The 22,462-nt window shown below is 48.1% G+C and overlaps 1 protein-coding gene across 2 annotated transcripts in view; it reads right to left on the reverse strand.

Annotated features, from left to right (window-relative positions):
- Positions 1-5,950: 5,950 nt before the first annotated feature.
- The window catches only part of SLCO2B1 (solute carrier organic anion transporter family member 2B1), a 50,616-nt gene continuing 34,104 nt past the window's right edge, over positions 5,951-22,462 (reverse strand). For both annotated transcript variants that reach the window (XM_039366790.1, XM_039366789.1), the window contains 6 exons: positions 19,887-20,079; positions 16,015-16,174; positions 12,650-12,819; positions 11,208-11,272; positions 8,239-8,359; positions 5,951-6,329 (listed from right to left, as the gene is read on the reverse strand). In XM_039366790.1, coding sequence (XP_039222724.1) covers positions 6,191-6,329; positions 8,239-8,359; positions 11,208-11,272; positions 12,650-12,819; positions 16,015-16,174; positions 19,887-20,079 — 848 coding nt within the window. In that variant the 3' untranslated portion in view covers positions 5,951-6,190. The remainder of the gene's footprint in view (positions 6,330-8,238; positions 8,360-11,207; positions 11,273-12,649; positions 12,820-16,014; positions 16,175-19,886; positions 20,080-22,462) is intronic.

A 22,462-nucleotide genomic window follows, 5' to 3' on the forward strand; every position in this document is an offset into this window, starting at 1 on the left:
TGACTGGGATTGCCCAGGTGTTGATTGCCTTTATGGTATTTCCTCCATTGAGTTTGGATTTAAGATCTTCTTCACTCTCTTGATGTATTCACCTCTAATCTTTTTCTTGACTTCAGTGTGCTTGATGTTGTCAGCTTGAAGGATACCCAAGTATTTGTAGTACTCTTCCTCATCCAGACTCTTAATGTTATTTTCGTGGGGCATCTTGATTCCTTCAGTTTTCATTATTTTTCCTTGTTTGATAGTAAGTGTGGCACATTTGTCCAAGCCAAACTCCATTACAATATCTTGGCTATATATACGGACAGTGTTGAGCAGCGATTCTATTTCAGATGATGTTTTTCCATACAGCTTCAGATCATCCATTAAAGGAGGTGGGATAGTCTGGCAGATGTTTTTGATGTTTGATAGCATGTCCTGAGTTATTCAGTATTGTTGACAGAGGAAACAGTGCAATAACAAATAGTAATGGTGATAATGAATCTCCTTGAAATATTCCTCTCTTGATATTAACCTCTCCCAGCTCTCACCATTGATCTGCAACTGTGTCTTCCATTGTGCCATCGATCTTTGCACAAATTTTCTGATGTTTCTACTGACTCCTGTTATTTCTAGGCACTTTATTATCCAATCATGAGTCAAATGCCTTTTTGTAGTCAATCCATGCCACATTCAGGTTGGTCTTCCTTCTCTTGCAGTTTTCCAAGATCATTTTGTCTATTAGGAGTTGATCTTTTGTTCCTCTGCTGTTGGGCGGTTTCCTTTCTGCTCAGGTGGAAAGAGATTGTTTTCAACTAGATGCTGTTGTACTGCATCAGCTACTACACCAGTTAGTAATTTGAAAGTTGTTGGTAAGCAGGTAATTGGCCTGTAGTTACCTGGTGTTGCCCCTTTTGCTGGATTTTTCATTATTAGGTAGGTTTTCCCAGTTGTTAGCCACTTTTCAATTTCTCCTCCTTGTAGTATATTGTTGAACTGCTTGGCAATGAGTGGGTGTATAACAGTTAGATGTTTCAACCAAAACCCATGCAGTTCATCTTCACCTGGTGCTGACCAATTTTTGATTTTCTTTGCTCTTTTTTCTACCATTTTTGTTGTTATTACTAGTTCTTTCATTTCAACTTCTGTTTTATTTGCATCCACCTCTTTTAACCAAGCCGCATCCTTGTTGTATTTCTTTGGGTTATCCCATATCTGCTTCCAGAACTGCACTGTTTCTTCCTTGTCAGGTACTGACTGATTCCTTGCAGTTTCTCCATTGATGGATTGGTAGAAACGTTTCTGATTGGATTGAAATTGGAGGTTCTGCCTATAGTTTGCAATTCGAGCTTCATATCTACTGATTTTCCTGGCTATAGCTGTTATTTGTTGCTTTATTATTTCCAGTGCTTCCTTGATCTTCCTTGTTTCTAAGTGGTATTTCTTGATTAGGTATTCTTTGGTCTTCTTGTTCTTCAGCTTCTTTTCTTTCATCTGTTCTAGCTTGCTTGCATGTGATCTTAACTTGCTGATCTTATTTTCTAGTCTAACCTTCCATTTTTCTGGTGCACTGTTTGTTTGTTTTTCTTCTTTGTTGATTTTGCATCCCAGGTATTCTGTTATAACTGCAGCTGTGCTGTACATTAGTTGGTTTGTTTCTTGCAGTGAATTGGTGCTTATACTTGATATTGCAGTATTTGCATCTTTTAATGCTTGTGCTAGCTGTTTCTTTGGAACAAGCTTCAATGCAGGCAGCCTTATTCTGTTGTTTTTGTGCTGTTCTAGATGCTCAGTTATTCTTTGTTTCAATTCTTTTATTTCTTTAGTTAGAGGGTTTTGTTCTTCCTGAGGTAGAGGTGCCTGGTTTCCAAATGAGAACAGTTGTATATCTCTGCTAGATTCCTTCACTGCCAACTCCCCCTGGTTTGCCTCTACATTCTGAATTACTTCTGGTAAGGCTTTGATTTCTTTGCCCTGGGTAAACCTTTGCAGTTCGTCCAATTCTGTTTCTGTGAATATTTATTTCGTGTTATAAATCGGCGTTGATCTGCTAGTCTCTGTTCTGTTATTTCTGATTCTGGATGTTGTTCTTTCCAGAACTGGTGCATTCGTTTTAGATATCCTCTTCTTGTTGGACTTGATCTGTAGTAACAGATCATTATTTCTTTGTTTTCCATCACTGTGTATCTGCGACGGGTAAACACCTTTTCTTCCAGTAGTTCTGCAGCTGCTGGCCCTGGTTGCTCAGCCAACAGTCCTGAGTCCTGTAACCCATTTTTCACCAGATATCCAGGAACTCCAATATCTAGCGCGGACCTTGTTAACCCGGGCGACGTCCGAGCCGGTATGGCATTCTGCAATTTACGTCTCACCATATTTTTTATGGGAGAGACACTCTTTGTCTGACTCCTCTGATGAGACCTGTCCAGTATGGTTGAACCTCTGGCATAGCTCTCATCTTCCTCAGAGTACACAAGCCCCACAACCACGTCAAGGTAGTGCCTCACTTTTATTATTATTATTATTATTAGATCATCGCACAGTCAGCCAGATGTTCAGACTGGATTTGGCATTTTGTCTACCTATCGATCAGATCGTCAGGATGGAAGCAGTTCCTAATAAGGCTGCCTTTTGCAATTGACTAATAGCGAATTTGTCAATGCCAATGGTGTTCAAGTGGTGCTCCAGTTGTTTTGGGATTGCACCCAAGGAGCCTATGACTATTGGTACTACCCTTGCTTGCTTTTGCCACAGTATTTCTATTTCTATTTGTAGTTCTTTGTATTTTGTTATCTTCTCCAGTTCTTTCTCTTCTATTCTGCTATCTCCAGGCACTGCCACGTCCACTATTATTATTATTATTATTATTATTATTATTATTATTATTATTATTATTATTATTATTATAGAATTGGGAGGTTGTTTCTGCCTAAGACTTTTCCATTATTCCTTTTAGGAAAATATAATATTCTGCCTTTTTAATGTTCGCCTAAATAAAATATTTCTTTCTCGGGGGGGGGGAGCTGTCTCCCCACAACTTTGTCCTCCCCCATTTTCTTTATTAGCGTGCAAAGGACACCTGGGCTGAATTCTCGGAAAAGTTTGTTTAAATCTTCTGACCGCAGGAAAAAAATTTTTTTTATTTCTCTGATCTCTCCAACTGCTACAGATCAGGCGATTCCCTCTCACCGCTGGGGGAGGCTGCCTTCCGCCCAGCCCTCTCAAAGATCAGAGGAAGCTTGTAGGCCACGGAGATGTAAATTCTTCAAGCGTTTAAAGATTTTTTTTTTCTTTTCTTGTCTCTTCCTCTGCAGAAAGCAGCGGGGAAAGGAAGAAGCCTAAAAGTTTCGGGGGGGGGGGGAGGTCAGAAGTTAAAAGGATGGATCCATTAGGCAATTGTCTCCAATTCTCTTCTCTGTTTTACTGGCGTTCCGGGTCAGTTCCCTAATTATCCACGCCATTAGTGTATAAAATGGGGGCAAACTCCACTCCCTATTAGGACTGATGAGGTTACCTAGTTGGGTAGTGAAATGTCTGCAAGAAAACAGCCAAGCTCAGAGAGCACCCAGGACCCCACAGTCCTCCCCCTCCTCCTCCCCCTCCCTCCCCCTCCTCCCTTTCTCTTTCTCCACGTACTCCACTCCCTCCTAACACTGATGATGTTACCTAGTTGGGTAGTGAAATGTCTGCAAGAAAACCGCAAAGCTCCTCCTCCTCCCACTGATAATGTTAGCTACTTGGATCCTGAAACATCTGCCGGAAAACCACCCAGCTCAGAGAGCACCAAGGACCCCACAGTTCTCCTCCCTCCCTCCCTCCCTCTCTCCTTCCCTACTTTCTTTCCTCCTCTTCCTCTTCATTTTCCTCCTCCCTCCTAGCACTGATGATCTTACCTACTTGGGTCACGAAACGTCTGAAAGGAAACAGCCCAGTTCAGAGAGCACCAAGGACCCCACAGTCCTCCTCCTCTTCCTCCTCCTCCTCTTCCTTCCCTCCCTCCCTCCTTCCTTCCTTCCTCCTCCCTCCCTACCTCTCTCCATCTCTCTCTACTTTCTTTCCTCCTCCTCTTCCTCCTCTTCCCTCCCTCCTTCCTCCTCCTCCCTCCCTCCCTCTCTCTCCCTCCCTCTCTACTTTCTTTCCTCCTCCTCCTCTTCCCTCCCTCCTTCCTTCCTTCCTCCTCCTCCCTCCCTCCCTCTCTCCATCCCTCTCTCTTTCCTCCTCCTCCTCTTCCTCCTCCTCTTCCCTCCCTCCTTCCTTCCTTCCTCCTCCTCCCTCCCTCTCTCTCCATCCCTCCCTACTTTCCTCCTCCTCCTCCTTCTCCCCCTCCTCCTTCCTAGCACTGATAACGTTACCTACTTGGGTCCTGAAACATCTGCCAGAAAACAGCCAAGCTCAGAGAGCACCAAGGACCCCACAGCTCCTCCTCCTTCCCTCCCTCCCTCCCTCCCTCCCTCCCTCCCTCCCTCCCTCCTTCCCTTCCTTCCTTCCTTCCCCCCCTCCCTCACTCCTCCTCCTCTTCCTCCCTCCCTCCCCTCACTTCAGCCCTGAGCTACAAAGATTCTCTTCCATCGGTTCACCCAATCCTGCTTCTTCTTTTTCTAAGTTGGATAACATTTCCGTCAGGCTCCCAGAAAATTCAGTGGGATGCGCAACGATGTTTGCAGCTGAGCAGACTCAAAATCAGGAAGCTTGACAAGGCGAGGGTCAACCTAGAAGATGAGAAGATGAGTAGCGCCTTCATTTTCCCGGAGCAGGGGGTCTTCAAACTTGGCCCTTTGATGACTTGTGGACTTCAACGCCCAGAATTCCTCAGCCAGGCATAAAAGGGCCAAGTTTGAAGACCCTTGGACTTCAACTCCCAGAATTCCTCAGCTAGGCACACTGGCTGAGGAATTCTGGGAGTTGAAGTCCACAAGTCATCAAAGGGCCAAGTTGGAAGACCCCTGGACTTCAACTCCCAGAATTCCTCAGCTGGGCACGCTGGCTGAGGAATTCTGGGAGTTGAAGTCCACAAGGTTGGAAGACCTCTGTCCTGGAGGGTCCCTGGGGCTGTTGGGAGCCTAAGCAAGGAAGCCAGGCAGCCAAACAGATGCTTGTGCAAACACGGCTAGGAGTTCAGTTGCCCACAACACCAGCTGTGCCACCCCCCTCAAAGCTTGGAGGAGATTGCAAGAGAGGGTCTGCTCCCTCCCACTCAACGCCCCTCCTCCCCAGCGGCCGAGAACAATGGATCCTCTGGGAGGGAGCATTCCCAACAGAGGCTTCTCCCCTCAATTCCGACGTTTCTCTGGGACCCCCCCAGTATGGACCCTGACTTCTTTGTGGGAAAGGAACTTAAGCCTCTCCATTCCCTGGGCGCTTTTCAGTGGCTACATTAGGATGGCCGATGCTGCTCACCAGACAGTCAAATTACATATTTATTTCTCTTTTGCCCTTCAGCCAAGGGCAGAACCGGCTAGGAACATCCAGTCACATTGTCGGAAAGAAAAGAAAGAAAGAAAGAAAGAAAGAAAGAAAGAAAGAAAGAAAGAAAGAAAGAAAGAAAGAAGGAAGGAAGGGAGGGAGAGAAAGGAAGGAAGGAAAGAAAGAAAAAGGAAGGAAGGAAGGAGGGAGGTAGGGAGGGAGAGAAGGGAAGGAAGGAAGGAAGGAAGGAAGGAAGGAAGAAAGAAAGAAAGAAAGAAAGAAAGAAAGAAAGAAAGAAAAAAAGAAAAAAAGAAAGAAAGAGAAAGACAGACTTTGGATCTGAGGCATCCTGGATCTGGAGAGTCTTCATTTTTAACTCTAGACACAGTAGAGTTTGTGCAAATCCATAGAGTTATGGATTTAGGAAGGAAGGAAGGAAGGAAGGAAGGAAGGGAGGGAGGGAGGGAGGGAGGGAGGGAAGAAGAGGTTAGAAACTCATCACTTTGAAATGAGAAAGAAAGAAAGAAAGAAAGAAAGAAAGAAGGAAAGAAACAAACAAACTAAGAAAGAAAGAAAGAAAGCAACAAAGAAAGGCAAAGAAGAGAGGAAGAAAGAAAAGAAAAAGAAAAAAAAGGAACAAAAAGAGAAAAAAAAAGAAATATCAAAGCGCCAGATTGAAACTCGGCCTAAGAAAGTCCTTGTTGCGTCCGAGTTTCACTCCGATTCCGGCCAAGCAATCCAGTTCCGTCCATTGGGCCGAGCCGAAACGCAGAGTGCCGACCCCCCCCCCCCAATATCAAGGGTATGATTAATTGGCGGGTCCTGGAGACGCCCCCCTTTTTTCTTCCTCTCCCTCCTCTTCATCCTCCTTTCGAACCAGGAGTAAATAGACGATGCAGAAGGAGAAACAGCAGCAGGTTTCGAATAAAAGCTGGATGCCCACAAACCTGGGGGGGGGGGGGTGTCAAAAAAACAAACAAAACAGAGTCATTGGAAACAGCTTCCTTCACTTCGCTCCATTGGGGGTGTTGCAGTTAACAAGAGACATAAAGTCCTGTCTTAGTAAGGGATCACGTGGCCATGGAGATGCGGCCATGGTCGTAAGGAATAGTTGTACGTCATTATTATTATTATTATTATTATTTGAGTGCTGTTTTACTTCAAACTTCAAACCATTCACTAAATCAGGAGTCTTCCAACTTGACCCTTTGATGACTTGTGGACTTCAACTCCCAGAATTCCTCAGCCAGCGTGCCTGGCTGAGGAATTCTGGGAGTTGAGGTCCAGGGGTCTTCCAACTTGGCCCTTTGATGACTCGTGGACTTCAACTCCCAGAGTTCCTCAGCCAGCGTGCTTGGCTGAGGAATTCTGGGAATTTAAGTCCAGGGGTCCTCCAACTTGGCCCTTTGATGATTTGTGGACTTCAACTCCCAGAATTCCTCAGCCAGGCACGTGTGCCTGGCTGAGGAATTCTGGGAGTTGAAGTCCACAAGTCATCAAAGGGCCAAGTTGGAAGACCCCTGAGTTAGAACCTGTCACAAGTTAGATCCAGGCATTTCAAAGGAATAACAGAATTGGGAGGGACTTTAGAGATCCACTAGTCCAGCCCTCTGCTCAACCAGGAGACCGTATCCCATTCCAGACAAACAGCTGTCCAGTCTTTCCTTAAAGAAAATTCCAGTGATGAAGCACCCACAGTGTCTGGAGGCAAGTGGTTCTGCTGGTTCCCCTGGACCAGTGGTTCTCAACCTGTTTAATGCCGCGACCCCCAACCGGTCGTAAGTCGAGGACTACTCAACTGGTGCAGCACCGTTTGCAGAATGGGACTTTTGGCAGGCTCAGCAGGGCAGAGACAGCCTGGACAATTCCTATTGGCTTTGGAAAGCCAACAGAATTAGACTCTATTCAAGAGAGTCTATTCTATTGGCTTTCAAAAGCCAATAGAAGAAAAGGGAGTAGCACAGCTAAGGAAAAGGGGGGAAAAATGGCGGACTGCGTTGTTTGGCAACCCCCGTGAAATGGTCGTTCGACCCCCAAATGGGGTCCCGACCCACAGGTTGAGAACCACTGCCCTGGACTTAGTTTGTTTGTGACAACACAGAAATTCTAGGCTGATGCCTCTTTTGACTCCGCCCCCCCCGGGGTTCTGCCACCTTCCCCTACACCAGGGGTGTCAAACTCAATTTCATTGAGGGCCACATCAGCATTGCAGTTGCCCTCAGGGGGGCAGGGGGGGCAGCCTACTGGGTGGGCGTGGATGGAGTGGGTGTGGCCTTCGGGGTGGGCGTGGCCGGCTCTACATCATTCACGTCAAGGGTGCCTGTGGGGGCCTGGGCAGGAGTGGGACAGATCTGAGGGTCTCTGGCAGAAGGGGGTGGGACCAGGGCAGAGTCCATCAAGCCAGATAGGTGAAGTAGGCGAGGGCCATTTGCTGGCCACTTCCAGGTGATGGTGCATTTCTTCAATCCTCACAAAGGGGGACACCTCCCCAGCGTGCACCCAGGGGACAGGGACGATGTGACAGGGGCTGGTTCCTCGCTGTTTCCAAGACGGCCTTGTGGAGCTAATACTGAATGCGTTGCAGCATAGATGGCCACCACAAAATTGTACATTGGCTCCTGGCTGGCGTGGGCCAAGGCCAAGGCAGCGGGGGCCGTTCCCTCACTGTTTCCAGGATGGCTTCGCGGGCCACATGAAACCACTTCGCGGGCCGCATCCGGCCCCTGGGCCTTGTGTTTGACATGTCTGCCATACACAAACCGAGATCCTTTGCGTGCTGCTTATCTCCTTGGTCCTGCGCAGGGCCAACTGATGTCCGGCGACAGGAAGACACAGGAGCAAAGGAAAAGAACTCACCTTTTCCGGAATGTCGTGTGGTTGTAGTATCGACAACCTGCTCTCTTTTTACACTTATACTGCCACAGGAGACAGGTTGTGTCGATGGCACTGCCGTAGACCACGGGAGCAGGCAACCAGGCTGGGGAAGAAGCAAAGAATACATACAGAGGGTCAACAGTTCATTTAATGACTGCTTGAGGTTACGACAGCGCTGGGAAAAGTGACTGAAATCCGTTTTTCTCACTTACGACCGTCGCAGCTTCCCCACGGTCAGGTGATCAAAATTCAGAGGCGTGGCAACTGACTCGTATTTATGACGGTCGCAGCGTCGTGGTGTCATGTGATCCTATTTTGTGACCTTCTGACCAGCAAAGTCAATGGGGGGGAAGCCGGATTTGCATAATGACCGTATTGCTATCCTAAGAACGGTGGTGATTCACTTAACAACGGTGGCAGGAAAGGTCGTAAAACGGGGTACACCTCAGTTAACCAATATCTTGCTTAGTGACAGAAAGGTGGGGCTCGTGGGTGGTCGTAATTGGAGGACCCTTGTGCATTTTCTACCACTGCAGGGTGCTGTTTTTTTCCAGGAACTTCCTGAACCTGGGAAATGGGGCTACAGGGAAGCTTCCCTCCTGTTTCCTGCCCCTGTTACTGAGGGATAAGTTTCACCCCTAGTGACAGATTTTATCTTCCTGGGCTCCAAGATCACCGCAGATGGGGACTGCAGCCAAGAAATTAAAAGACGCTTGCTCCTGGGGAGGAAAGCTATGGCAAATCTAGACAGCATACTAAAAAGCAGACGTCACCCTGCCAACAAAAGTGCGTATAGTCCAGGCCATGGTTTTCCCAGTTGCAACGTACGGCTGTGAAAGTTGGACCGTAAGAAAGGCTGAGCGCCAAAGAATGGAGGCCTTTGAACTCTGGGGCTGGAGAAGACTCCTGCGAGTCCCTTGGACTGCAAGGCGATCCAACCGGTCAGTCCCGGAGGAGATCAACCCCGACTGCTCTTTAGAAGGCCAGATCCTGAAGTGGAAACTCAAGGACTTTGGCCACCTAATGAGAAGGAAGGACTCCCTGGAGAAGAGCCTAATGCTGGGAAAGATGGAGGGCGAGAGAAGAAGGGGACGACAGAGAAGGAGGTGGCTGGAGGGAGTCCCTGAAGCAGGAGGCGTGAGCTTCAATGGACTCCAGAAGATGGTAGAGGACAGGAAGGCCTGGAGGGACGTTGTTCATGGGGTCGCCATGGGCCGGACACGACTTCGCAACTAACAACAACAAGTGCCACTCTGGGGCCTCGTTGGAAAAGGCCTCCGGGGTTGGTCCGTCTTGTAGCCGGGAAAAAAAATGCGGCCGCCGGTTCTTGCCTCTCCCGCCCCGGAGCTGTCCGAGGTGCTGAAGCTGCGGGCGGCTGGATCGGCTCAGGCCCGGAGCTCAGCCCTTGCTGCCTTGGAGTCCCAGCTGGCAGGGGGAGGGCGGTGTGTGTGTGTGTCCTGGGCCTTTGCTGTGTCTGTAATCTAAAAGTCCCCTTCCTTTTAGATATGACAAGCAGGAAGGAAGGGTGGAAGGAAAGGAGGAGGAAGGGGAGGGCGGGAGGGAAGAAGGAGGGAAGGAGCGAAGGAAGAAAAGGGAAGGGGAGGAAGGAAGAAGGGAAGAAGGAGGGAAGGAACGAAAGAATGAAGAAATAAAAGGAAAGGGTGCAAGGAAGGGAAGGGAGGAAGGAGAAAGGGGAGGGGAGGAGAGAGGAGAGGAGGAAGGAAGGAAGGGGGGAAGGGAAAGGGAGAGGGAGGAAGGAAGGAAGGAGGAAAGAAGGGAAGGAGGGAAGGGAGGAGGAAGGGAAGGAAGAAAGGAAGGAAGGAAGACAAGGGAAGGGAAGGGGAGGGAGAAAGGGAAGGTAAGGAGGGAGGGAGGAAAAGGAGGAGGGAGGGAAGGAAGGAATAAAGGGAGAAAGGAAGAAAAGGTGAAAGAAAGAAGGAAGGAAGGAAGGAATGAAGGAAGGAAGGAAGGAAACTTAAAGCTGGCCCTTCCCTCCCTCTTCCTTCCTTCCTTCCTTCCTTCCTTCCTTCCTTCCCTCCCTCCCTCCCTCCCTCCCTCCCTTCCTTCCTTCCTTCCTTCCTTCCCTCCCTATAGGAATGGCCTTGGGGGTCAGACAAGAGCTGCCTAACAGCCAGAGAAGGAAACTTAGGAAGCCCCCACCCTCGCTGACCAGATTTCCCTTAACATCCCCTGACAATAAACTAGAATGAGCTCGTCTCGTCGTGTTGCCTGTCTGGTTTATCCAGCAGCGTCAACAACCATTCTGATCCGCTGGATGGAGCCTGGCACAGACCCCTTTGGCATGTTGGGGGGCGGCAGAGAACCGGGCCCTCCCTGCAACCTCTGAGGCCCTAGGGTAGAGACAGGCAACCTTGGCTCTTTTATGACTGGTGGACTTCAACTCCCAGAATTCCTGAGCCAGCATGGGGGAACTATGGCCCCTTCGTGACTCGCGGACTTCAACTCCCAGGATTCCTGAGCCAGCATGGGGGAACTATGGCCCCTTCATGACTCATGGACTTCAACTCCCAGAATTCCTGAGCCAGCATGAGGGAACTATGGCCCCTTCATGACTCATGGACTTCAACCCCCAGAATTCCTCAGCCAACATGGGGAACTATGGCCCCTTCGTGACTGATGAACTTCAACTCTCAAAATTCCTGAGCCAGCATGGCTCACCTTGGAAACCATTCCCTTTCCCCTCAGCATGGCTGGCTCAGGAATTCTGGGAGTTGAAATCCACCAGTCATAAAAGAGACAAGGTTGCCTATCCCTGCCATAGGCGGAGATAGGGTGGAGAACGCCCACCCATTGCCGGTCTGATTTGTAAAACTTCATACTTTTGTTTCATCCCAAGAGCTGGAGATTTGCTTCGTAGATTGCTAAATTCCACACAGATCCCGGTGCCAGCCTAGAATTCCCAACGGAACCGGCCTTGCCACTTGACTTACCAAGAACTCTCAAGAGCAGAAAGTGTATGCCGAGGGCGAACGATTTGTCTTGCCTCTTGACGCTCCTGAAACCACAAAGAGAAGGATTTGGTGGGGAACAAATACTGTGGCTCTCCGGGGATGCCAACTGGAGGATCCCCGGTGGTTTTACACACACTTTGCTGTGGCTTCTCGGCATGGGAACAGTGTGGGACTCAGAACAGTTAGAAATACTTTTGAGAACACCAGGCTCTTTGTCTCAAAGGTGTTTCTTCAAAACACAGCTGGTCTGTTTTTTCCTTGAGGAGGAGGAGGAGGAGGAGGAGGAGGAGGAGGAGACGACGAAGAAGACGAAGAAGACGAAGAAGAAGAAGAAGAAGAAGAAGGAGGAGGAGGAGGAGGAGGAGGAGGAGGAGGAGGAGGAGGAGGAGGAGGAGGAGGAGGAGGAGGAGAATTTTTGCTTCTCATCCAAGAAGCTTCATCAGCCATGATGATGTGATGATGAACCATCCGGTCACCATTGACCACAAGTGAAACAACTACTACTACTACTACTACTACTACTACTACTACTACTACTACTACTACTACTACTTCTTCTTCTTCTTCTTCTTCTTCTTCTTCTTCTTCTTCTTCTTCTTCTTCTTCTTCTTCTTCTTCTTCTTCTTCTTCTTCTTCTCCTTCTCTTCCTTCTCTTCACTTTCTTCTTCCTTTTTCTTCTTTCTTTCTTCTTCCTCCTTCTTTCTTCTTCCTCCTTCTTCTTCAAGAACCCAGCTGCCATTTTAGGAAAGCATCTTTGAGGCAACTTGGACATGGATGGCTGAGACTCTCCACAGATATCCATTCTTCTTGCTTTCTGCCACATCAAAACTTGGGGGGACACCTCATTGCTGGAAGGGAGTCCAGGTATGTGCAATGGAGATCCCTCCCCACTTCCTGTCACCGATCATTGTCAGCTATTAACCCACAGACTTCTCAGGGCAGTCTATAAAATACTTGGGGGACTTTGGGGGACTGTTGTCCACAACGGCTCCTATTTTAATGAGACCATGATGAGAATGATGCCTTAGACATGAAAGCCAGCTGGATGACTTTGGGCCAATCACCAGGAGGTGGTGAATTCTAGTCCCACCTTAGGCACAAAAACCAGCTGGGTGACTATGGGCCAATCACCAGGAGGTGGTGAATTCTAGTCCTGCCTTAGACATGAAAACCAGCTGGGTGACTTTGGGCCAATCACCAGGAGGCAGTGAATTCTAGTCCCGCCTTAGGCATGAAAGCCAGCTGGGTGACTTTGGGCCAGTCTCTCAGCCCAACCCACCTCACTGGGTTGTTGTTGTGAGAAAACAAGGGGGGAGGTGAGCTAGCTCTGTTCTCTGCCTTGAATTATTTGTAAAAATAATCCAGGCCGGACACCGATAATCCAATGCACAGATGCCCCCTTGCTTGGCTTCTCCAGCTACCTGAGGACGAGGACGAAGGCCGGCGTGTGGGAGAGGCTGGCTAGGAATCCAGAGATGGCAGCAATCAGAACGAAGGGCAGCAGGAAGTGGCTGCAGGAAGAGCTACAGTGGCCGGGCTTAGCATAGCCGATGGCACCGTTGAGGAGGATGCAGTTGCATTCGGTGTAGTTCTGAACGGAGAAGGAGGAGAAGGTCAGGAAAGAACGAGGGAATAGCGGAATAATACAGTTGGAAGAGGCCTCGGAGGTCATCTAGTCCAACCCCCTGCTCAAGCAGGAGACCCTATACCATTTCAGACAAATGGTTGTCCAGCCTCTTCTTAAAAACCTCCAGTGTTGGAGCACTCGCAAGATTAGATTAGATTACATTAGATTAGGTTGGGTTGGGTTAGGTTAGGTTAGGTTGGGTTGGGTTGGGTTAGGTTGGGTTGGGTTGGGTTAGGTTAGGTTAGGTTGGGTTGGGTTGGGTTGGGTTGGGTTAGGTTAGATTAGATTGGGTTGGGTTGGGTTGGGTTAGGTTAGGTTAGGTTAGGTTGGGTTGGGTTGGGTTGGGTTGGGTTAGGTTAGGTTGGGTTGGGTTGGGTTGGGTTAAGTTGAGTTAGGTTAGGTTGGCTTAGGTTGGTTTAGGTTGGATTGGGTTGGGTTGGGTTGGGTTAGGTTGGGTTGGGTTGGGTTGGGTTGGGTTGGATTAGGTTAGGTTAGGTTAGGTTAGATTAGATTAGATTAGATTAACCTTTATTGTCATTTTTTACTGTGGGCACAACGGCACACCTTAAAAATGAAATTTAGTTGCTTGCCCTCAAGGTGTACACATATACAACACACATTTAAACAGACTATACACAACATATGTATAGACCTACACCCTTACATATAAGTAACATAAAAACAACTTCTGGAGACAAGTCCTTCCATTAATTAATTCTTTTCACTATCAGGAAATTTCTCCTTAGTTCCAGGTTGCTTCTCTCCTTGATGAGTTTCCATCCGTTGCTTCTTGTCCTGCCTTCAGGCGCTTTGGAGAATAGCTTGACTCCCTCTTCTTTGGGGCAGCCCCTGAGATACTGGAAGGCTGCTATCATGTCCCCCCTCATCCTTCTCTTCGTTAAACAGAATAACAGAGGTGGAGGGGACCTTGGAGGTCATCTAGTCCAACCCCTTGCTCAGGCAGGAAACCCTATACCATTTCAGACAAATGGCTGTCCAGTCTCTTCTTAAAAACTTCCAGTGTTGGTGCATTCACTGCTTCTGGAGGCAGGTGGTTCCCCTGGTTAATTGTCCTCACTGTCAGGAAGTTTCTCCTTAGTTCCAAGTTGCTTCTCTCCTTGATTAGTTTCCATCCGTTCCTTCTTGGGTGCTTTTGGAGAATAAGTAGACCTCTTCTTCATTGTGACAGCCCCTCAAATAGCAGAAGACACCTATCCTGTCCCCAATGGTAACTGTCTCCCGGTACTTTTGTTTTTAATATGTAAATGGCAATTCAATCATCCAGGCCAAAAAATAACTAAAAAGGATAAAATTGTGGCAACTGGACTGAAATTGATGAAAACCAAGACATTTTGTTACTCACTCAAATAACAATATGCCAAAGCTGCTTTTTCATGAGGACTGGAGGCTAAAGCATATAAGGAATGGCTGCTGGAATTGGGTATGTCTAGTTTGATGAAGAGAAGGACGAGGGGGGACATGATAGCAGTCTTCCAGTATCTCAGGGGCTGCCCCAAAGAAGAGGGAGTCAAGCTACTCTCCAAAGCACCTGAAGGCAGGACAAGAAGCAACGGATGGAAACTAACCAAGGAGAGAAGCAACCTGGAACTAAGGACGAATTTCCTGACAGTGAGGACAATTAACCAGTGGAACCACCTGCCTCCAGAAGCAGTGAATGCTCCAACACTGGAAGTTTTTAAGAAGAGACTGGATGGCCATTTGTCCAAAATGGTATAGGGCAGTGGTGGCGAACCTATGGCTCGTGTGCCAGAGGCGGCACTTGGAGCCCTCTCTGTGGGCACATGTGCTGTTGCCCCAGCCTCACCTCCCCCCATGACCCCGTCCTCTCCAGCAGCCCCCCTGGAGGAGAGTCACCCCTGAGCGTGGCCCACACAGAGCAGCGCAGCCAAGGGCATGGCAGCCAGACAGTGTAGACAAGACTCTGCCCTCACACCCCATTGTGCACAGCTGATGCTGTAGGGCGTGGGCAGAGGCGTGACCGCCATGGCGCTGCTGGGCTGCCTGGGTGATCTGCGGCGGGCCCTGGAGGCAGTGAGTGGTCCTGCGGGCATGTGGTGTAGGGGATTGGGTACGGAGCAGGGGTGGGGCAGGGGGTGGAGCGGCAGTGGGGCCAGTTTTGGGGCACTCGGTCTCTAAAAGGTTCGCCATCACTGGTATATGAGCAGGGGGTTGGACTAGATGACCCCCAAGGTCCCTTCCAACTTATTATCATTAATCATCGCACAGTCAGCCAGATGTTCAGACTGGATTTGGCATTTTGTCTACCTATCGAGTCCTTACCCAGGACCTGGGATAGGCAGATGTGGATGTTTGATGGTATTACGGATCTCGTCGCAGGATGGAAGCGGTTCCTAGTAAGGCCGCCTTTTGCAATTGACTAATAGCGAATTTGTCAATGCCAATGGTGTTCAAGTGGTGCTCCAGTTGTTTTGGGATTGCACCCAAGGAGCCTATGACTATTGGTACTACCCTTGCTTGCTTTTGCCACAGTCTTTCTATTTCTATTTGTAGGTCTTTGTATTTTGTTATCTTCTCCAGTTCTTTCTCGTCTATTCTGCTGTTGTTATTATTATTATTATTATTATTATTATTATTACTATTATTAATCATCGCACAGTGAGCCAGATGTTCAGACTGGATTTGGCATTTTGTCTACCTATCGAGTCCTTACCCAGGACCTGGGATAGGCAGATGTGGATGTTTGATGGTATTACAGGTATCGTCGCAGGATGGAAGCGGTTCCTAGTAAGGCCGCCTTTTGCAATTGACTAAAAGCAAATTTGTCAATGCCAATGGTGTTCAAGTGGTGCTCCAGTTGTTTTGGGATTACACCCAAGGCGCTTATTATTATTATTATTATTATTATTATTATTATTATTATTATTACTATTATCTGAGAATCTCCACCGACAGTTGAAAGGATAATTTTAGGAATTAGGCAGAGAGTTGCAATTCCGTTCATTTACACGGAATAGCAAGAGTTAGGACCTTGGGAGGTCCTTAACTCTAGCTCTACCGCCTGCTGTTTTCTCCCCAACATGAAATGCAAGCGTGTAAATGAAGGGAAATGCAATCAAGGTGCGTTGGTTGGTTAATACCCTTTCACAAACCGAAAGCAGGAAGAGGATTTCTACGCACCACGACGGCCTTGGTGATGGGGTCGATGTTGACTGTGGTGCAGGCCGCAAAGCAAGGGGAGATGTACTCCATGTGGTCCTGCCCACACACCGGGTTGAAAAAGGAGAGCGAGCAGTTACACTTCAGGTTGCAAGCAGTAATGAGCTGCCAAGGTCCAGAACTACGAAAGAGGGGAGGGAAATATGATCACCTAGTCTGAACTTTTGAGCACCGGTGCAGAGGAACAAGTGGACTTTATTAGCGAATCTCATTATCTTAAAAAGAAAAACAAATAAACTTCATTTATTGATTGTCCCAAAGGTGCTTTTTCCGGTGGCAACTGGACATTCTTGTTTTTCCTTTGAAGACATTTCGCTTCTCATCCCAGAAGCTTCTTCGGCTCTGACTGGACGGTGGGGAGTGGAAGGATTTGTAGTCCTTGCAGAAAAATTGGTCATTTGCATCCTTTTTAGAGAGACGTTGAGGCCACCTGGAGGCTTACCTGCGTCCTCAGGGTCACCTGAGTGGTGCAAATGGGTGAGCTATCTATCTCCAGTCTACAACACGGTCCTTTTCAGCAGTTCCAAGAAGGCTCCACACCCATTTGCACCACTCAGGTGACCCTGAGGACACAGGGGTCCAAGTGGCCTCAGCGATCCTCTAAAAGAAGGCAAATGACCAATTTTTCTGCAAGGAGTACAAATCCTTCCATTCCCCTCCATCCAGTCAGAGCTGAAGAAGCTTCTGGGACGAGAAGCGAAACGTCTTCAAAGAAAAAAAAAAAGAAAGTCCAGTTGCCTCCTGAAAAAGCACCTTTGGGTTTTTCCTCAAAGACGTTTCGCTTCTCATCCCAGAAGCTTCTTCAGCTCTGATTGGATGGTGGGGAGTGGAAGGATTTATCCTCCTTGCAGAAAAATCGGTCATTTGCATTCTTCTAAGAGGGTTGTTGAGACCACTTGGAGGTATATCTGTGTCCTCGGGGTCACCTGAGTGGTGCAAAAGGGTGATCTATCTATCTTCGGTCTACAACACAGTCCTTTTCAGCAATTCCAAGAAGGCTTCACACCCAGAGTCTGAGTGGATGGTGGGGAGTGGAAAGATTTATCCTCCTGGCAGACAGCTGGTCATTTGCCTCCTTTTAGAGAGTCGTTGAGGCCACTTGGAGGTTTACCTGTGTTTCTACAACACAGTCCTTTCAGCAGTTCCAAGAAGACTCCACACCCATCTGCACCACTCAGATGGCCTTGAAGACACAGACAAACCTCCTGATTTAATTATGAATGAAGGATGCGAATTTCCTGATATTATAGTTGATAAGCATTTGAAGGTGTAAACTTTATCAAGGGCTTAAAAAGATTTTCTATAAATGTAGATTGATGAAATGATAGAATATATTTTTAAAAATAGAATTGTATCTGTTGGATTTATGCTATTATTTTAAATATGATAACTATGCTGTAATATAGAGAGAGGAAGAGCAATTTGTGATAGGGAAAGAATTAGTCTCAATGAATGATCTATTATTAAGGATACCCGAAATCCCAACTATATATTTACTAAAATGTAATTGGAGTATGACAACTGTAATTATAAAGCTTAAAAACAGGATATAGATTATTACAATCGCATGTGATTGATGATTTTTGTTTGATTGAATTTTACCTAAAACTGTAATTAATTTTAATAAGCAATACTATATTTAGGAAACAGAGAGGAAATTTTTGATAATTAATTTGAGCTATATTTATATGATTTTGTTTTTGAATGATTTGACATCCTGACCACCATGTTGTGTCCTAAGCTTTTGGAAAAAAATGGAAAAAAACAATAAAACTTAAAAAAAAAAAAAAGACACAGACAAACCTCCAGGTGGCCTCAACGACCCTCTTAAAAGAATGCAAATGACCAATTTTTTCTGCAAGGAGTATAAATCCTTCCATTTCCCCACCATCCAGTCAGAGCAGAAGGAGCTGCTTGGAATGAGAAGCGAAACATCTTCAAAGAAAAAAAAAAGGAAGTCCAGTTGCCTCCCGAGAAAGAGCACCTTTGGGACAGCCCTGACCTGGAATGACGGAGAACCTCCACAGATATTCACCGATGGATCGTGTCGGCTGCAGCTGATTTAATCTGCAAGTTGTTGCAAGAAAGCCGGAACGTCATTCGGTCTGGAGCAGACACATTGCTCAAGGTTGATTTTGAGACTTGCTCAATCCCCCCCCCCCAAGGATTCCCATCAGAGGGAGAAGGATTTACAGGTCTTCCTCGACTTACAACGGTCCATTTAGGGACCGTTCCAAGTTACAACAACACCGGAAAAAGTTTTTTCCCCACTTACGACCGTCGCAGCTTCCCTCCCACAGTCACCTGTTCGAAATTCAGATGCTTGGCAACTGGCTCATATTTACGACGGTCACAGTGTCCCGGGGGATGGGGGAAGGGGTATCACGTGATCCTCTTTTATGACCTTCTGACTAGCAAAGTCAATGGGGGGAGCCTGGTTCGCTTAACGACCGTGTTAACAAATGGCGGGGATTCGCTCAACCAACATGGCGAGAACGGTTGTAAAAGGGGGCAAAACTCACTTAGCAAACGTTTTGCTTAGCAGCAAAAATATCAGTCGTGGCCGTAAGCAGAGGACTACCTGTATTTTTTTTTTTTTTTGTCTCCAGCGATTCTTGGCGTTTTTCTAAAGATTCTCTAAACTCATGAATTATCAATTCTGGTGTGCATTAAGGATTCGGGTGCAACATTTTGAAAATGTGTCTTTTGGCATTCACCTGTGTTCCAGGTTCAAGGGATTAGCCGCTGATCTGAAATTTATTTATTGACTGAGTTGTAAAATGTATTAGCGTGAGATTGCTTTGTTGATCTAAATCAGGGGTGGGGAACTATGGCCCCTTCATGATTCCTGGACTTCAACTCCCAGAATTCCTGAGCCATCAGGGGGAAACTATGGCCCCTTCATGACTTGTGGACTTCAACTCCCAGAATTCCTCAGCCAGCATGGGGGAACTATGGCCCCTTCATGACTCGTGGACTTCAACTCCCAGAATTCCTCAGCCAGCATGGGGGAACTATGGCCCCTTCATGACTCCTGGACTTCAACTCCCAGAATTCCTCAGCCAGCTATGGCCCCTTCATGATTCCTGGACTTCAACTCCCAGAATTCCTGAGCCATCAGGGGGAAACTATGGCCCCTTCATGACTTGTGGACTTCAACTCCCAGAATTCCTCAGCCAGCATGGGGGAACTATGGCCCCTTCATGACTCGTGGACTTCAACTCCCAGAATTCCTCAGCCAGCATGGGGGAACTATGGCCCCTTCATGACTCCTGGACTTCAACTCCCAGAATTCCTCAGCCAGCATGGGGGAACTATGGCCCCTTCATGACTCGTGGACTTCAACTCCCAGAATTCCTCAGTCAGCATGAGGGAACTATGGCCCCTTCATGACTCGTAGACTTCAACTCCCAGAATTCTTCAGCCAGCATGGGGGAACTGTGGCCCCTTCATGACTCGTGGACTTCAACTCCCAGAATTCCTGAGCCAGCATGGAATTCTGAGTATAGCAGGCTCAGGAATTCTGGGAGTTGAAGTCAATGGGTAGTAAAGGGGCCATTGTTGTTGACTCAGGAATTCTGGGAGTTGAAGTCCACAAGTCATAAAGGGGCCATCGTTCCCCCACCCCCTAGGTAGTCCTCAACTTACATAGGTTCGACTTACGTACCTCCAGTGGTTCACTTAACAATCACGGCAAAGGAAGGCCGTAAATTGGATAGGACTCACTTAACCACCACCTTGCTTAGCCACCAAAAGGTTGGGCTCCATTGCGGTCATCATGTCGAGAACGACTTGCACAGCCATGCTCTGAGACCGCTCCTGAGTTTGTGTACCTTCCGGAATAATCCAGCCCGGCGACGACCTGGGTGGGACACCCCAAGAAGAGAAGGGGGATGTCAAAGAGGACACAGAAGGTCATGCTGATGATGCACAGGACGGTGGCCTGTCGGAGGGAGAAATTGTAGCTCTTCATGATGGCACCCCCAATGATGATTCCCAGCATGGCCCCAGGGATGTTGACGGCTCCTGCGGGTTGGAGGAGGGAGAGAGCACAAAGCGAGGGTCACACTTGCGGTGGCTGGGCTCCCAGTTGGTACTAGGCTGGGAGGTGAGTTGTCGGTTATGGGGTTGTGGAGGTCTGACCTGATGGACTCGGGTCATATATAGACCGGGCACATTATGATTTAAGCCTGTGAGGGTCCTTGGTGCTCTCTGAGTTTGGTGGTTTTTCTTGCAGACATTTCATAACTCAACTAGTAGTAGTAGTGGGGAAGAGAGTGGGGTTTGTGGAGAGGAGGAGGAGGAGGAGGAGGAGGAGGAGGAGGAGGAGGAGGAGGAGGAGGAGGAGGAGGAGGAGGAGGAGGAGGAAGAGAACAATGGGGTCCTTGGTGCTTTCTGAGTTTGGTGGTTTTTCTTGCAGGCATTTCATAACACTAGTAGTAGTTGAGAAGAGTGTGGGGTTTGTGGAGAGGAGGAGGAGGAGGAGGAGGAGGAGGAGGAGGAGGAGGAGGAGGAGGAGGAGGAGGAGGAGAACAATGGGGTCCTTGGTGCTTTCTGAGTTTGGTGGTTTTTCTTGCATACATTTCATAACACAACCAGTAGTAGTAGTTGAGAAGAGAGTGGGGTTTGTGGAGAGGAGGAGGAGGAGGAGGAGGAGGAGAAGGAGGAGGAGGAGGAGGAAGAGAACAATGGGGTCCTTGGTGCTCTCTCTGGTGGTTTTTCTTGCAGATGTTTCATGACCCAACTAGATAGCGTCATCAGTAGTAAAAGAGAGTGGGGTTTGCAGAGAGGAAGAGGAGGAGGAGGAGGAGGAGAACAATGGGGTTCTTGGTGCTTTCTGAGTTTGATGGTTTTTCTTGCAGATGTTTCATGACCCAACTAGGTAATGTCATCAGTGATAAGGGTGGAAGTTCGTTCTCTGAGCTTGTGGGTTGGCTTCCGAACGTTTTGTAACCAGTCTAGGTAATATCTTCAAACTCCGCTGGACATTGTAGAAGTGACTTCTCTGGTTAGGCAAGGACAGGGGTCTTCAAACTTGGCCCTTTTATGAATTGTGGACGTCAACTCTCAGAATTCCTCAGCCAGGCTCGCTGGCTGAGGAATTCTGGGAGTTGAAGTCCACAAGTCATCAAAGGGCCAGGTCTGAAGAGCCCTGGGCAAGGACTTTGGTCTCACCCATCAGGCCCTGCTTGGGTCCATCATGGAGAATGTTAGGTGAGCTGCATTGGGGTGAGGCAGACATACGGATGAAGCAGTTCACCCCTTCGGTCAGCCATAACGGGAGCGTGGGAGGAATGCCTTTCTTCAGATCCCACCACTTGGAGGAAGACCCCCCCACACCTCTCTGTAAGTTCACAATAAGATAACCCCCGTACAGAAACAGAGGATAAGCCCTACTCTCTTGTAGCACTGATGATGTTACTTGGTTGGGTAGTGAAATGTCTGCAAGAAAACCACCAAGCTCAGAGAGCGCCCAGGACCCCCACACAGTCCTCCTCCTCCTCCTCCTCTTCAAAACCCACTCCCTTGAAGTACTGATTACGTTACCTACCTGGGTCATGAAATGTCTACAAGAAAACTACCAAGCTCAGAGGGCACCAAGGACCCCACAGTCCTTCCTTCCTTCCTTCCTCCCTTCCTTCCTTCCTTCCTTCCTTCCTTCCTTCCTTCCTTCCTTCCTTCCTTCCTCCTCCTCCTCCTCCTCCCTTCTAGCCCTGATGATGTTACCTATTTGGGTCATGAAAAGTCTGCAGGAGAACAACCCAGCTCAGAGAGCACCAAGGACCCCACAGTCCTCCTCCCTCCCTCCCTTCCTCCCTCCCTCCCTCCCTCCCTCCCTCCCTCCCTCCCTTCCTTCCTTCCTCCTCCTCCTCCTCTCCACACACAAACCCTCCCTTCTGCCACTGATGATGTTCCCTAGTTGGGTCATGAAATGGGTGCAAGAAAACCATTCAGCTTAGAAAGCACCAAGGACCCCTTAGTCTTCCTTCCTTCCTTCCTTCCTTCCTTCCTTCCTTCCTTCCTTCCTTCCTTCCTTCCTTCCTTCCTTCCTTCCTTCCTTCCTTCCTTCCTTCCTTCCTTCATTCCTTCCTTCCTTCCTTCCTTCCTTCCTTCCTTCCTTCCTTCCTTCCTTCTCCTTCCCTTCCCCTTCAATCTCTCCTTCCTTCCTTCCTTCCTTCCTTCCTTCCTTCCTTCCTTCCTTCCTCCTCCCTTCTACCACTGATGATGTTCCCTAGTTGGGTCACAAAACGTCTGCAAGAAAACCACCCAGCTCAGTGAGCACCAAGGACTCCACAGTCCCTCCCCCACCTCCTCCTCCCTGCAAGCCCCACTCACTTCTAGCACTGATAAGGTTAGATACAGGAGTTGGGTCATGAAACATTTGCAAGAAAACCACCCAGCTCAGAGA

Source organism: Crotalus tigris, unplaced genomic scaffold (assembly GCF_016545835.1).
Source record: "Crotalus tigris isolate CLP2741 ecotype Arizona unplaced genomic scaffold, ASM1654583v1 scf7180000020356.207472, whole genome shotgun sequence".
Lineage (NCBI taxonomy): Eukaryota > Metazoa > Chordata > Lepidosauria > Squamata > Viperidae > Crotalus > Crotalus tigris.